We start from the raw sequence: 16,192 nt of genomic DNA on the forward strand, positions 1-16,192 counted from the left end.
TAAAAATGGACAGCTGGGGAAGGAAGGCGCACGAGCTGGGGGCAATACCTATCATGAGGACGGGACACTTTTGCCTCTACGACCTGATTTTTTCTTTTGTTTTTCTTTCCGGTGTTTTATGGGTTGGCAAGGAAGGAGTGTGATACCTGGTTAACGAAAGGTGGCTACCTATTGTATGAATTGTATGGATTGAGTTTTATGTGTCTGCTCAGTCTGCTGAGCAGAAATGCCTGTTACGTCTGGTTTTGTGTTTAAAGAGAAGAAGAGCAAGAAAACAGAAAATAAATAAAAAGAAAAGAGACAGTATTGTTTAAGAGCAGACATTTTGTAAACCAGACGATTTGATTTATATATTATACAGTTACTATTTGGAGAGAATGAGCGTGTTCGTATGTCGGTGATGAGTGAGGTTATCATTTTCCAGGGTCTGCTTCTAAATGTCATGTCAGAAGCCCGCCCGCCTTCCTATATATAGTACGTTAGATATACATATAATCCTTTTTGCTTTTCCTCCTTTTGTTATGCTCCTGTACACTATATAATACATTCCATGAACAGCACATGCAAGGAATATTTTTTTCCACTAAGCCGCCATCCTTGTGTCTTTAACAAAACGAACCCCCCCCCCCCCCCTTTCCCATACACATTCATGAAACTTATGGCATCTCTCGTTCATACACAGTCAATATTCGAGAATTAGCGGTAAATTCATGCCTGCTACTACAAAGTGGTATGCTCATAGGCTTTTTGTTTTCCTTTTTGTTTTATTTTATTTGGCCGCTCCTCGTCGCTTGGGGTTTCCGCGTCCAGGTCGCTTCTTGCTGGTCTTGGATGAGTCTGCGCCCTCGATGAACTTCATGAGTTCGTCAATGCTGCGAGAGTCCATCTGGGGGGCTCCTCGCGCCGGTGCTGCGCCCACGGCCTGAGCTGTCTGCGCTGGGAATCGGAGACCGGAACGAATACGTCTGGCCTGTACGTCCTTGGCGTGCTTAGCAATCGACACGGCGTTTTGGGTCAGTTGTTCCAGCCAGCTTTCGGCCTCCTTGGTGTTCTTATCTTCTGGACCCAGTTCGGCGAGGAAGATGTTGTAGGATTCACGCATCCGGTTGACAGCTGCCTTTGAGTCATGGTCAAGCGCGAGGGCTTGAGCCAGCTGGAACAGCAGGGTGGCGGAGTTGATGGACTGTCTAGTGAAGACGGAGTCGCATACACGCAGTGACTCTTCAAACCACAGCCGAGACTCGTGGTAAGCCTTGACGCCCTGCAGCATCACGGCCGCGTTGTTGATCGTCGTGATTGAGTCTGGGTGGCCCGGTCCGTAGATGATCTTCCACAGCTTCAGCGCATGGATGGAATAGGCCAGCGCCGATTTACTGTCTCCGACCTGGTGCAGGAAGAGACTGAGGTTCAGGTAGTTGAGAAGCGTCTCGGCAGAGTCCACGCCGCCAGTGCGCTCCGAAACAATGATGGCTTTCCTAGCCAACTCAACTGCGACCTCCTTATCGTCGAGCTGGTAGTATAGCATGGAAAGGCTGTTGTAGACTCGCGCAACTTCGGGGTGTAGAATACCGTAAATCTGCTCGTGGAGCGACAAGGACTCCAGCAGCAGCTCCTGTCCAAGCTTCTTCTGGTTCTGAAGGATGGAGATGCGTCCGGCCTCAAGGGCCTCCTCGGCGAGCGAGCTGCGAGGGCAAGAGTGCTTCACAACTGGCACAACCTTCTGAATATCGTCAGGCGTGAAAGTAGAGACGATTTCGGGGGCTGCTGTGGCTGTAGGAGAGCCCTCTCTGGTCTTCTTCTTCTTCTTGCTGTTTTTGGTCTCGGTCTTGGGCTCGGCCTTGGTCTCGCCGTTGGCCTGCTCTGGCTGGGCAGGGCTAACAGCGGCTCCGGCAGCGGCGCTGTCGAACACGTAGTCCTTTGCTAGAACCTGGACGCCTGCTCTGATGCAGACATCACGAAGCAGCTGTACGGGGCGGACTTCGTTGAACCAGTTGGCACCCAGTTCGTAGCGGAAGCGGTTAGAGACTTGCTGTTCAATTTGTTCCCGAAGTGACTCAGGTGTCACCGTCTCGAACGAGAAATCTGCCTCAGGGTATAGTTCGCGGAGAGTCTGGTCAATGTCTGCGACAGGCTCGGCGTTAAGCTGGTGGCCGAGCAAGCAGTTCAGGAGGTGAGACATGCAAGAGGGCGCCAAAACAACGGGAAGTGAGCGCAGGTAGATGGCAGAAACGTGCTTGAAGGCACGGGAAACCATATCCTGGATACAGATTTCGCGCAGGCAACGGAGTCGGTCGTTGACAGCAAGCGAAGTGATCTTTCCGAGGTATCTAATGTTGATGCCTCGCTTGTGCAGGATACGGCCAAGCGACTGGCCATCCATGGGGAAGCTGATGTCAGAATCAGTAAGCTCGCGCAAGAATTCGGGAATGACTCGGTCGCGAAGGTATTCTCCCGCCGCCCTAACTTCTTGCTCGTCGGCCTCGAGCTCGGCCTTCTCCTCCTCAGTGCGAGGAACCTGGCCGCTGAAAGCGTCGGGGTTGAGTCCAAACTTGAAATCCGCCAGGTTGGGCTGGTTCTGTTCGGCCTCATTGGAATCTGTCTTTGCAACTTCGTCCTTCTCTTCCTTGGCCTCATCGTCCTTGTTCTCTTCAGTGTTCTCCTCCTTTGTCTCCTCCTTTGTCTCCTCCTTTGTCTCCTCCTCCTTGGCCTCACCCGTGGCTTCAGCTGAAGCGTCTTCTGCCTTGGGTTTGACACGGCGAGCCAATTCGGTATCGAGCCACTGCTTCATACGGTAGCGGCCAAACGAGTCCACCAACTCAGGTCGCAGGACCGTCATACGGTGAGGGTACTCTGAGGGTTCCGTCTGACCTTCCGCGGTGGAAGTCTCCTCTCGCCAAGCAATGTCGAAAGGTGTGATTCGGTAGAGGTCGAGAACATATTTACGACCATCGGTACCCACCAATCCCTTGGTTTCCACGCTCGCCTCAAGATCGAATCGCTTGCCGTCCTTGTCCCAAACAGGGTGCTGCTTAACCTTGAGGGCCTTGGAGAGTTGGGCGAAAGGAGTGGTAAACTGGTCATTGATGGCAACAACGTCTTTTCCGTCCACCGCACCGTAGTCGATTTGGTGCTCGCCAGGTTCACGCTGCTTGAAGATGCCAGGAACAATGCTCTGGCCGACAATTCGCTTTCCGAGATAGTCAACAACCACGGTAGCCGGGGTGAACAGGCCGTCAATGTCCAGCTGGTTCACCATCTGCACACCAGCTACATCCTTTCCTGTAGCGACACGTGCAGCCTCATCGCCGCCTTCCGATGTAAAGGTACCGACGCCATCAGCTCCAAAAGAGTAAAAGATGTTGTTGTAAACAAAAATCTGCGCATCCTTGGTCTCTGTAGGATTCAGCGGCGCAATGTCTCCGTGTGCAATCAGTACTGCGCCCTTGACGGCAGCGTCGTTGTAGTCTGCGAAAAGCTTGGACGTCAGGCGCTCGCGAAACACTCGGTCCTGGACGGTCTCCTTGGGAAGCTCCTTTGCGGACTGGAATTCTTCGTTCCAATCGCGCAATGTGTCGGTATTGTCGACACCAGCGAGCAGATATGTTTCCTGAGGTCTCGTGACATCGGGAGAGTGTGTGCAAAGAGCCGAGCTGGGAGATGGCACAGCCCAAGGCGAGTTGGGGATAGCGTTGGTGATTTGGAAGGTGGCCAGGGGATCTCGCTGGCTGTTGTACTCCTGGAGGTTCTTGAAAACGTCGGAAAAGGAGGGCGACAGCAGTTCAATCAACTTCAACAGAGAGTGAGCGGACTGGCCCTTGGGCGCGGGCCGCGGGAATGGATCGAATTTGGCGTTGGAGGATTTGTTGACGAAGAAGCCAGACACGTGCGCAGTGACTTGGAACTGTTCGCCCTCGTTGGTGGTGACAACGATGTAGAGCAAATGGCCCCGCTGCTGCAGATGGCAAGGTGGGGGGTTCCACGATGAGAGAGCTACCATCTTGACAGTCTTGGGCGCCGGGTCAATGGGCTCGGGGATGAGGCTGGTGATTGAAGGAATGGCCTGGAAGTCATAGTCTTTTGTAAGAGACTGCTCCTCGCCGCCCTCGGCCTCGGTCGACAGCTTCTTGGTCACAGACTCGTACAGAGACAGGCCGGGGAGGATACCCTGGGAAGCATCGGAGCGGTTGCCAGCGGCGCCAATGAGCTCTCGAATCCTCACTAGATGGATGCGAGCCTCCTTCTCGGTGTATGGGTCCGGTACTAGGCGAAATTCCGGCTCGGTGCCAAGGTCTGGGATCTCGGCCAAGGGAATGAAGTCATTGACCTTTTGGCCCTGGAACTCGAGGTGGAAGCATGTGTACTGGAATGCCGCAGGAGAGTCGATGATGGACTGTCGGATCTCATGGACCTGCTCTTGGGTTGATACCTATAGTTGTATTAATACAGCGTCAATGACTGGGTCAAGGCTTGTTCTAAGGCCCACCATAATTTGCATTCGCTCAGCCTCGGGATCGGGAAGCACGATTGTGAGGTTTATAATAGCTATATCAAGCACAATGTTAGGCCTTGAAGCTGCAATTGGCGGCACAGAGCAAATACCTTCGGCCGCGGGATCAACCTCTGCCTCTGCCTCTGCCTCTGCCTCCGCCTCCCCTTCAACCACTGCTTTCTCGGGAGTAGACATGGCGTTGTCATCGACAGCATCAGCTACAGGGATGTACCAGTGTGGTCAGCCGGATTGTCGACAAAGCCCTGTATACTTGGGGCCTCTTTACCTGGAGGGGGATTCGCAGCTACTTGTGCTTCGGCCGCCATTGTCATACGCGAGGGGGGTGAAGAAAGCGGGACGATTAACGACGAGATATTCTAGAACAAAGGAAGAGACCAGTCATTTAAATATTGGTCGGAAATGACTGGGACGTCTTGAAGAATTGGGTTGAAAAGAGTCAGTCACGCACCAAAGGAACCGGCTCCGGCAGAAAAAGAAAAAAAATTTGGTCTACGGTCCGGCAATTCGGAGCGGCGGGGTACATGGGAAGTACCTGGCTCGGCTCAGCATTTCCAGGCGAGCCGTTAGTACCCCGCGGGTGCTAGACTTTCTACGAAACAGGAAAACCCCTAGTAGGGTCTGCGCTCCGATCTAGTGCGAAAACAGAACAAAGTAAACAGAGGCTTGTGCCTCACTACTACAAGCAGCATCCGTGCCAGTGCTTCATCACTGTTTTGCAAAAGCAATGTCGATACACGACACGTTAAAGATGCTGGGCTAAGCAACTGCTTTGCATTTTCCTATTCTTTATTTTGCAGCTATTATTAGCTTTTGGTTGCTTTTAATTTTGGTACTTTTTTTTTATGGATTCATCGGCGGTGGCAGCGAGAGCTCTACCATCGCAACGCTCTAGCACAAGATCGCGACTCTATGTAGGCTCCAGAGCTTCAGATTCGGACGGCCCTCAGCAATGGACCGCCGCACGGTGCCAGCGACTGCTGCGCCAGCTTCAGTCGCGCCTAGCTAATCTTCGAAAGCTGGTATCCGAGAAACCCTCAGCGCCGTTGGCCGGATTTAAACGAACTTCGGACAATGGCCAAGATCCGACATCGAAGCGCCTTCGCTCTACGTACGGCCAAAGAAACAAGAGAGCGACGCAGTCTGTATCTGAAAAATCTGTTACAACGCCGCCACGAACATTCCGTACTCTAGGAGCTATGAGGCTTGGAAACGCGTCCCCAACGTCAGAATCAGTCGATTTCCTCACACCTGTATGGCGCAAGATTCGAGACCAAGTTGACACGCCGAAGAAGAATATCGATATCGAGCACGAGTTATTAAATTCGCTTCCGCCCGACATGATTGAAGAGCTAAATGCGGTTCGACGGCATGTGCCCAGCGAACCATATCGCATCTATGAAGCAATATTTCACTGGCTACACCGACTGCTGCATTCAACCACACCTCAGGGAAAGCATCCCCGCGGTAAATCGCTACTTGCTATGTGCTTGCGCAGGATTCCGGACTGTATCGCGAATATAGATGCGTATGATCGACAACAGCTAAAAGATAGCGGAGGTGAATCAATATGGAAAATATCTGACGCAGCTTCAGACATATTTGACCAGATTGAAACCCTAGGAGCAGACCGTTCTGGATGGCGACCACTAAGGCTGGTGGTTCGTTCTCAGGCTATACATCTCATATCAAATGCCATTGTTGATGGGCTCTTCAGACCGGAATTTTACAATCTCATGGTACGCCTATGTGTTTATTTGAAAGGCAACGAGGAGGCTAGCAAGCTGGTTGCGTCCATATACAAACGGCAAGTTTCCTTGCTGCGGGCCAGGCCATCTCATTTTGGCGAGAGCAAAGACCTCTCATCGCTTTGGGCATTATTAAATTCGCTGAAAGGGAGGAAAATACCCGGCCCTATTTTTGAGTGTGTGTCTGCTCTGGTTAATAGAGGACGTCTCTCGCCATCTGCGCTTTCATCGCGAGCTTTCTCTGGTTTCTGGATATCTAGCCTCGAAGGGCTGACTTCAGGAAATGCCAAACAGCATATTATCGAATTTACGTGTTCAGCTATATGGACCCTTGCTCGAGGCTACAGGCCTAAAACTGCAGAGTGCGATGCCATAGAGCAGGCTCTAATCCGCATTGCGGCTGGTTTAGCGGTCGCGGCGCTAACTTTGGAATCACAAATTATACCTGGAGAACAGGAACAGAGACTATCGGCGTGGAGGCGGCTCGTTTATGTACTTGATCGTAGCATCTCACTCATTGCACGGTACAAGAGTCGAAATAGCCCCCAGGACAATGCCTCATTTCTGCTCGTCCTCGCCCGCTATATTGCGGTGGCCAACTCAGAGCTGGCAAATATCGGATTTAGAAGACGGGTTGCTGAGAACTTTGAAAACATGGCTCACAAAATCGATACCGAAGCTAATAACGGTAAACAGTATCAGCAGACAATCATCCTTCTATGTACCATTATCCAGTGTCGCAGGCGCAGTGGCTCAGCCTCTGGCCAACAAATATTGGCTGATCTTTGTTCAAAGCTGAATCATGAGAAACTGCCCGACTGGTTTGGACATGGACTGCGAAAAGATCTTGCCTTTATGCTAGCTCAAAAGACTGAAGATCTTCGTGATCTGAACTTTGCGGAGAATCTGTCTATGACCGCTCCTGCCGATCCAAAATTCAGCACGATTTTCTCCGGCTGGCGGTGGGAAGAAGGGATTAGTGAATGGGTATTGCCTACTAGCCCTCAGCGAAGAACAGCAGCCAGTAGAAGTGCCACGGCTGCCAAGGCCACAAGTCTCAGCGATGTTGAAAATGATCGATACTTGGAGGACAGCGAAGAAGAGATGCATTTCGAGGGGCCTCACAGAAGAGTTTCTCGTCGAATTATTTCCGATCGCAGAAGGCGGCAAACAGACCCGGCTCTCTTGGAAAAGAGGAAAATATCAAACTTTCAGAGTATACATTGGAAAACAAGCAACGATGAGGAGGGGTGCGAGACCGCATTTAAATGTAAAGATATTAAGACTCCGATACGAAGGCCAAAGGCTATGAAGCCCTCTTATGTTTTATCTCAGCTGCATAGAGAATTTAGAGACGAAATAGACGAGCTATTTTAGACTCATGAGATAACAGGATTATATACCCATCAATATTATAAATAATAAATAATATGAGAATTAGATTTTTAAAAAAGCTTTTAATATGGAAAAAGTACCGTTTTGTTTCTCTTTGCCTTGAATAACATTGCTGTATCGCCGCTTATTCCACTACTGGTAGTACTAGCATCTGTATTACTAATGACCGAAGCTGTCCAATAGCAGCTGTCTTTGGAGTAGCGAAGTGACCACCGACCTAAATTAAGGGCTTCTTCTTCCACCTTTGCAAGGTGCTGCCTAGGAACTTATGATGTAAGGGTCCCGTTAGGTGCATGTTGTTCTTAAACCCACTTTGAATGTCATCTCCCATGTCTGCTATCGCTATATAGAATGAGCTCCGTGAAGCTATAATGCCACCTACCTGAGGCATGGAGAAGAGAGCAAAAGTAGGCCCTCGTTTTCAACATCCCAGCACATCATAGTATAAGATGCCGTGTTCACTAACAATGGCTTTTCTGTCCAGGACGTAGAGTCTCTGCTCGCAACATCAACCGGCCAGAAAGCTCTAGACTATGCTATACAGGCGGCCGAGCTGTATATGCGAGCAGCTGCTGAGAAGGGGATCAGCAAAGAGGAAGCAGCTCGGTTTCGCCGCAGATGTCAGCAGCTCATCAAACTCGCCGAACAGCTCAAAGCTCAGGTACCAGCCTCTTCGCCGCCGCCTGTGAAGAATGGCCTGGGTCTCCTGCAGGGCGCTTCACGACTTCACGGTAACTTTTACCCGCCTTGGAGTGAAGACCCTCTGGGAGCTGAGTTCCAACTCGGGCCTGACTTGAAACCATTCATGTGAGGTTACCCCTCAGTCTATACGCCTTCATTATATTGCGGAGATGTGGACAACAACCGGCTTTCATAGATCTTGTTCTGACAGAATCCAGTGATGATACCGTCTTTCCGCTTTCTGAAGACCAAGAGGCCAATTTTTTAGCATGGCACAGGCCGCATGAGCTATTTGGTCCTTTCCCTGCCGATCAAGATGATAGTCTTATGACACAGAGCGCGCGGCTCGACTTGGTGCAGGACATTACTACCGATTGCTCAGTCGTCGCCAGCCTTTCTGCCGCTGCAAAGATTTGGACCGGGAAGCATGCAGTAAGTAGGTGTACTGTATGTTGCTACCTCATTTAACATCTTGCGTCTAGGTCCTCTCTACGATCATGCATCCATTTGACCACGAAAGGGGGCAGCCCAGGCTATCTCCCGCTGGGAAATACATATTCCGGCTAAACTTCAACGGCTGTGCTCGTAGAGTCACCATAGATGATCGACTGCCCGCTTCGGGTACAGACCGGGCGCTCTTTGTTATCAATCGACACCAGCCTTGTCTGCTATGGCCGGCGCTGCTCGAAAAGGCTTATCTCAAAGTAAGAGGTGGCTATGATTTTCCAGGTAGCAATTCGGGGACTGATCTCTGGGTTCTCACTGGTTGGATACCAGAACAGTTATTTCTCCAGAGGTACGAATTTGCACCTGCATCAAGTTGAAGTAGATCGCCTGCTGACACATCGTTAGGGAAGCATTTGATATAGACGAGACGTGGGACAGAATCAAAACAGCTTATGAAATGGAGAATGTCATCATTACTCTTGGTACTGGCCACATCTCTGCCGAAGAAGGAGACATCATGGGTCTCATAGGGGAGCACGATTATGCTGTGCAAGATATTGACTCGTTGAGTCGTAAATTTCTAGTTAAAAACCCTTGGAGGCCTAGGTTCGATACACCCTCCTCCTCTGAAAAGGATAGTGGCGATGCCGGCTCGCCGTCGGCTGGTACCTTTTGGCTCTCTATTGAAGATATCGCTCAGCATTTCGAGTCCATGTATCTCAATTGGAATCCGGCCTTGTTTACCCACCGTCAAGACCGCCATTTTACTTGGGACATTCCCACTAAAGATCTTGCGGCATCTTTGGTGCGGAATCCGCAATTCTCAATCACTTCGCAGGCCGGGGCAGTGGTATGGATCTTACTGAGCCGCCATTTTGCAAATGCCGAACTTGAGATTGCTCGCAATAAATCTGGCTCTCTAGCAGCAGTGGCTAGCCAACTTGGATTTATGAGCATTCTAGTCTTCGACAAACAAGGATACAAAGTTCAGCTTAGCGATGGGCCGACCTACTCCGGGCCATTGGTTGACTCCCCACAAACACTTGCGCGGATTGAAAGCAGGCCTGGTAAAGCATACACCGTTGTTATCGATCAACAGGACTTGGCTTTGGCCAGCTATACCTTTACGCTATCTGTCTTTGCCAACGGACCAGTTGATGTTCAAGAAGCCAGAGAGAAGATGAGATACTTTACAGAACAACAGGGTACCTGGAATAGGCGAAACGCGGGAGGAAATTCGGGCTGCACTACTTATTTTCTAAACCCCCAGTATAAACTGTCGGTCTCTCGCGCCACCCCCATATCCGCTCTGCTGGCCACGAGCAATAAAGACGTTCACGTACATATTGACCTGATTTGGGCGCGAGGGAAGCGTGCAAATACAGTTAGGAGGAAAGACTTGGTCGTTTCATCGGGGGAATATCGTCGCGGCTGCGCCTCTGCTGAGCTTGAGATGCTTGAAGCGGGCGATTACACTCTGGTTTGCTCGACTTTTGAAGCACAGCAGACTGCTGATTTCACATTACGGTTTGGCTCTACGACACCGGTGACCATAGAGCCCATACCGGCTGATACTGCAGGAAAACTACGGACGCCTTTACCACCATTCACTTTGAGAGGAGAGGGGCATTGTTGGAGGGCATCCCTTGATGCGACGTGGGTAACTCGAGCTATTGCCTCTTTCCAAAGCTCGATACCTTTGTCGGAATCTTTGCATTATGACACCCATTCCCTGCCAGCTTTGCTGGTCCGAATATCGATTGTCAAGGTCCCAGAAGGGTCAAGGCGTATTCTGGTAGAATCAAAGGGCGGCGTGGAAGACTCTGGAGCAGTTATTCGAACACCTGAATTCGATATTGAGTCGTCTAGTACGAGTCATGGCCGCATGTATCTGGTTATTGAGAGCTTGTGGGAGCATCGGGCAGCGCAAGAGCTTTGCGGCGATATATTTAGCGATTCTCCCATCCAGATCGGCAATTGGGAGGCCTTTTGAGTATATATGAGATCTCCTTGGTACCAGGTTCGGTTAGAGAACTGGCGAATTAAAAGAAACCGTTTTAGATGATTTGGCCAGAAAGATTTCAGGTTAAGATATAAATTTGTAATCATCAAATAAAACTGCTGCTTAAAAGCGTCAGATTCATATGCCTAAGATTACAAGGCTACCAAGCGTGTGCAGGTCTGTGTAGTACTATATAGCTATAGAGATAGCGTCTATCATACAAAACATTAATCAACTAGGAGCAAAAAATACGGGATCAGCTTTTTACTAAGGGTGCTACCAGTGTGGCGTTCTTTGCCAAACCTGCAGCTGATGAAGCCGCGATGGCTCCTCGAGCTCTTGAGAGGCTGAGTGTCTTGGTGAGGTATCGCATAAATAGAACATAAAGCAATTCAACCCTATTAAGAAAACGTTAGCATTGTGCCTTAGAAGGAATATATGGTAGGTGCCCTCCAACAGAATAAACGTACTTTTCCTTTGTCATCATCAAAATGCCCTGGACAAGGAGGCCTTTTAAGATTTGGGGACCCATGCCCTTAAAAAGTCCCAGAACGCCTTCATGCTCGATAATGAAGCGCATCACCTCTATGAAGCTGCCAAAGGGTTTTCCTTTCCTCGCAGGAGGTGGCTTTGACTGTAAGCCCACCTTGGCGACAATGAGGGGCTGGGTGACGATCGTTGCCAGAGCTTTGGACATGGCTCCCAGAGCTAATATTGTTAGGACACGCAATATGGAGCAAAGCAATAACCTCGGTATTGGAGACTTACCGAATGCCTCCCACGGCTGTAGCTTGGTCTTGCCGTGGAAAAAGACGTCCTTTAGCCGCTCGTAGGCTCCATATGTGATGGCCGGGTTGACGACCAGGACAAGGCTGGCCTTGAGACCCCTCCAAAGCCCACTGACACCATCCGGGCCCTCGATAACCTCTTGGGCTGTTGCGAAGAGCCCTTTTCTATCGGCTTTTGCGGCGGTCTGCTGGCGAGTTGTGACAACGGCAACGGGGATCGTGAAGAGCTGCGCTAGGGCACCGGCCGCCGCGCCCAGAGAGAGCTCTATTGCTGTAGAAGGCGCGCCCGCAGAAGGACCCGCGGATTTTGTGTATAGCGCCCTGGCAACTGTATACCAGTAGAAGTATGCGAAGTTTGTGGAGGCGACGCCGACCAGCGAGCCGTTCATACCGGCGTATAGGCCCTGGAGGCCCTCTTCCGCCATGATCCGCGAGATGGCGTCCCAGGTCGACGTGTAGTGTACTTCATCGGAAGAGCTGTCGCTTGTTTCGCCGGAACGGGAAGGCTTCACTTGCACCTGTAGCCGAGTTTTGACGCTATCGCAAACATGTAAGTTAGCGACAGTGTTGGAGACGGCACCGAACAACCACAACCACAGCGAGACAACAAAAATAGAAAACAAAACTTACATATCCAGAGGATACACCAAGGCATTTGCTATGACGGCTCCGGTTGCACCGGCGACAGCACCGCCCCAAGGCGAAATGGCGGGCTTGGACTGAGCCATTGCGATTTGCGACAAGAAAAAAGAAAAGAAAGAAAGAAAGCTGCGATTAGATCTGGAGCATGTGCTTGCTACCTACGCATACAAGGCACGGCAAATGGACTGGGTCAAGGTATTCAGATACAAAGAAAGCCTACTTGAGACACGCAGGGGAATCGAAAGCGGCAGAAATGGTTCACGTCTTCTTTTGTGGAATTGAAAGTCTAGGTTAGAGAGCTGGTCTGCTACTTTTTGTTGGTTATGTCACTCCGATCCGGGGAAGCGCGTTGAATTGCTGCTAGAATTGACCTCGGCTGGAGCGATTCGAGATCGGTGCCACACCGGACGCTTTGGCGGGCTTTGGCGGCGTGGGTCAGCGGCCGTTAACCGAGGTCACGGCGGCAGATGCCAGATAAATAAGGATGCCGTGGAAATGCCATGGCTGAGAGATAGACGGAACCCTCCGCAACCCTCCCGCCTGAAATGAACGGTTCGCCTGGATGGGTTGATGCCAAGACGGGTGGTGTTGCAGTATTAAATACTATTGCTGGCCCTACCCGTTACCTCTGGTGGACTACACTTGCCCTCCCACCTACCTGGAGCAGATGTGCTAGCACTGGCTGGATCCAGTAAGAGGGCCATTTGCCCGTGTAATGATATCAACATCAAACCCTACATGTACTCCCCAACGCTGCTTTTCCGCTCTGCTTCCATGGCATTTGCAGTTCCCACATGCTTTTCCCTTCCCTCGTCCTCAGCCACTCACCAAACACTAATACTAGCACTGCTACCTTCATGACTTGCCTCCCTGCATATTGCATATGTACTCGTAGCATTAGTACCTGCTATCCGCTATCTGCTGCCTCTAAGACTCCTATCCTTCTGCCTAGAGCCAATTAGGTCAGGCACCCAGCACTGCCAGCACTGCCAGCACCCAATCCCCATCACAGCCTGCGCATTCTTGCATGAGAAGCTGCTGACATCCAGCTTGAGACCTTCTCGACTCTGCTGGCGGATCCGCATTTCGACCTATCGTCTGCTAAGGCAATAGGACGAGGCGCAATGGCATGTATGTGCAGTTTAGTCGTAGTACCACCAATGGCTGGCGCTGTTTCACGGCCTCCAGGACGCTCCATCGAGATGCGAGCCTTCTCTCCTCTCTCCCTCGTTCTCACGCACTCTCGCCCCGTGCTATTTACAGCAGTCAACCTCAATCCAATATCTGACAGGACTGACACACTCTCGGGCTGCTAGCGCGCACAACCTCGCGCAGAACCGCCGGGCGTCGTCTACGGAATTGATGCGACAGCACAGCATCTGCTCTGACTATGCGCTAGACCACTTTGCCGCCGCCTAATTGTCCATTCCCCCGCCATTCGACCCATCTACAGTACGAGTAGCAGCAGCGTCTGGATTGCTTGCTGTTCTGCGGTCGATCCAAATTCGAGCGTCGAGTTATCGCATGTCATTTTAGTCCCTTCGAGCCTAGACTGCCTGGTCCTGCTTTTTTGCGTCGCATTGTCCCTCCTCCGCCATTTCGGCGTCCTCTGGCCTCAGTTTCTCGTATTTTCCTGGCCAGCCATACCTCCATACTCTCTGTCCTTACCTTAGGTAGCTCTGAAGACGGCTCCTACAGACGGGGCCTGGTGTCTGCTATATAAGATACCCGACGAGGTTCAATTACGTTCACGTGCCGTTCGCGCAGAAAAAAGGCAACACACACTCACAAACGCGCGCATAAGCTGCGCGGGGGCTGATCCTGAGAAGTTCCCAACGCAGGAGGGAAAGGCTGGCAAGGACTCTAGGAGATCAACGAATCCGTAGAGAATCATAGAGGGCCTTTACGGTCCCCCTTCCATCTGCTCAGCCCTCGACTCGCAGTGCCAGCGGCTCTTTGAACAGCGGGATAAAAAGAGAAAATAGAGAGAGAGAGAGAAAAGGGAAAAAGGGGTACGAGAAGGAAGCAGGAAAAAGAACTGAAAGAGCTGCTGGATTCGCGTGGTCCATCCATCCTCGTCAGCTTCCAAGGCAGATAAAGTTACCTCCTGTCTGCACCACAGCGTTACAGCCCCCGCATGCCCCAGGGTGCCATGGAGAGTTGACCGGTGGCCTCCTGGACAACTGAACCATGACGACGGTTCCGCAACTGATAGCCCGACAAAGCCAGCCCCAAGATCAATGCCAGGAACGCTTGATGCAGTCACCGCGATCGCCACCGACGCCGCTAGGACAGTACCACGACTATGATCCGATAGATTCGTACGGGGACCCAGGCTCTCCTCAGATGAAAGCCGTGCATCCCAGGCTCGAACCCACCGAGAGCCCTCCCCCGGACATTCCAATCGCTTCAGTCAGTCTTCCTCCCATCGACGGAAATGCCAAGTCTAATCGCCTAAAGCTCCAACCCGTGTCTGGTGATACTGTCCTCATCTCCTACCTTGCCAACGGTGGTAATCCCGAGATAGCACATACCGCGAGCCACCAGGCGCTGCCCGGCGGAGATGACCTTGAGACCACCGAAGACGACGACGACTCCCAGAAGAGTGTCCCTCAAGACGACAAGCACTTGAACGACGTCGACTATGTCCAGCGACCGCAGACCGCCAGAAGCGATGGCACACATCGTCTCCAAGCTTTCGCTGCCGGAGCGTTGGCGCTCGACTCGCCTTCGCCTTACCACGACCGGCATAGGGACCTGACGGCCTCAACTGGCCAACTCTCCATTCATGACGACGGCCCCAAACACTTCAGTGCTCCATCACCACACAGGCTAAGCGGACGCCCCAGCGCAATGGAGAATGGCGCGCAGTCTTTATTATCGCCCGAGTCCGGCGAGCTGGCCCCGTTGCAGATTGCCTCGTCCAAGACCGATAGTAACAGCGGCCAGAACATGAGCCTACCGTCAATTCGTGAATTGAATATTGAGAGTCAATTCGCGACAGATATGCCTCCACCATCCGGCGACAGGGACCTGTCAATGCGCCCGCCCGGCGACGCGCGAGCGTTTCCCCGGTCCTCCAACAACGTAGGTGTCTCGCGCCTCCAGTCAATGCCTGTCCAGCCAATGCCTGCCGGTGGTCGTGTGTCACCTCCAATGTCCTCCCCCAGTGAAGGATATCAGCGCAGCTTCCCGTCTCCCAGCTCCCTCGCCTCCAGCCCGTATGGCCAGGCCTCCAGCGGATCTTCTCATCGCTCTCCCGCCGAGTACCATCTAAGCAACGCCTCCAATAAGAATCTCCAGCCCAATTACGCCCTTGCCTCGCCCCCGGCCGCCATCGCGTCTGTAGCGGATCGTATGAGCATCGATGGAATTACTAATCCCCAGGTTGGAGGCTACAAGTGCACGTTTGACGGGTGTACTGCTGCGCCGTTCCAAACTCAATATCTTCTCAATTCCCACGCTAATGTGCATTCTTCAGCCCGCCCACACTACTGCCCCGTCAAGGGCTGTCCCCGCGCCGAAGGTGGGAAAGGCTTCAAGCGCAAAAATGAGATGATACGGCACGGCTTGGTGCATGACTCGCCTGGATATGTCTGTCCCTTTTGTGCAGATAGAGAACACAAGTATCCAAGGCCAGACAATTTGCAGAGGTATGTCTCGCCGTCGTCGCTATACATGATTTCTATTTGTATCATGCATGGCTCTTTATGTCGTATACATGAGTCTCCAGGATAGCGTTTTGACATTTTGTTATTTTACAGACACGTTCGCGTACATCATGTTGATAAGAATAAAGACGACCCTCAGCTGAGAGATGTGTTAGCACAGCGACCAGATGGTCCAAACCGTGGTCGACGAAGAAGAGGAGCGCAGCCCTGAAATACAGGAGTTGAGGACTCTCACATGAATTGCAATTCTGCTTCTTGATTTCTGCCTGGGAAAAAAAATTTATCAGCGCCCATCTAAAATACCTTTTTTA

General features: G+C 51.5%; 4 protein-coding genes across 4 annotated transcripts; 2 read left to right on the plus strand and 2 right to left on the minus strand.

The window, feature by feature from the left end:
* Window positions 1-769: 769 nt before the first annotated feature.
* TGAM01_v209950 (protein TIF31) lies at window positions 770-4,821 on the minus strand (the record flags this gene model as incomplete). The annotated part of the gene is made up of 3 exons (XM_024550677.1): window positions 770-4,426; window positions 4,484-4,707; window positions 4,776-4,821. 3 exons carry the CDS (start codon window positions 4,819-4,821, stop codon window positions 770-772), a joined length of 3,927 nt encoding a protein of 1,308 aa, XP_024404588.1.
* Window positions 4,822-5,459: 638 nt separating this feature from the next.
* TGAM01_v209951 (hypothetical protein) lies at window positions 5,460-10,771 on the plus strand (the record flags this gene model as incomplete). Its single annotated transcript, XM_024550678.1, has 7 exons — window positions 5,460-5,474; window positions 5,527-5,974; window positions 6,458-7,386; window positions 8,135-8,457; window positions 8,502-8,763; window positions 8,814-9,127; window positions 9,184-10,771. 7 exons carry the CDS (start codon window positions 5,460-5,462, stop codon window positions 10,769-10,771), a joined length of 3,879 nt encoding a protein of 1,292 aa, XP_024404589.1.
* A 265-nt stretch (window positions 10,772-11,036) lies between these two features.
* TGAM01_v209952 (hypothetical protein) lies at window positions 11,037-12,296 on the minus strand (the record flags this gene model as incomplete). Its single annotated transcript, XM_018808412.1, has 4 exons — window positions 11,037-11,178; window positions 11,251-11,488; window positions 11,549-12,105; window positions 12,199-12,296. The coding sequence occupies 4 exons, from the start codon at window positions 12,294-12,296 to the stop codon at window positions 11,037-11,039; spliced, it is 1,035 nt and encodes a 344-aa protein (XP_018658330.1).
* Window positions 12,297-14,400: 2,104 nt separating this feature from the next.
* On the plus strand, window positions 14,401-16,092 carry TGAM01_v209953 (hypothetical protein; the record flags this gene model as incomplete). The annotated part of the gene is made up of 2 exons (XM_024550679.1): window positions 14,401-15,863; window positions 15,975-16,092. The coding sequence occupies 2 exons, from the start codon at window positions 14,401-14,403 to the stop codon at window positions 16,090-16,092; spliced, it is 1,581 nt and encodes a 526-aa protein (XP_024404590.1).
* Window positions 16,093-16,192: the final 100 nt, after the last annotated feature.

Source organism: Trichoderma gamsii (genome assembly GCF_001481775.2).
Source record: "Trichoderma gamsii strain T6085 chromosome Unknown Scaffold_53.2, whole genome shotgun sequence".
Classification (NCBI taxonomy): domain Eukaryota; kingdom Fungi; phylum Ascomycota; class Sordariomycetes; order Hypocreales; family Hypocreaceae; genus Trichoderma; species Trichoderma gamsii.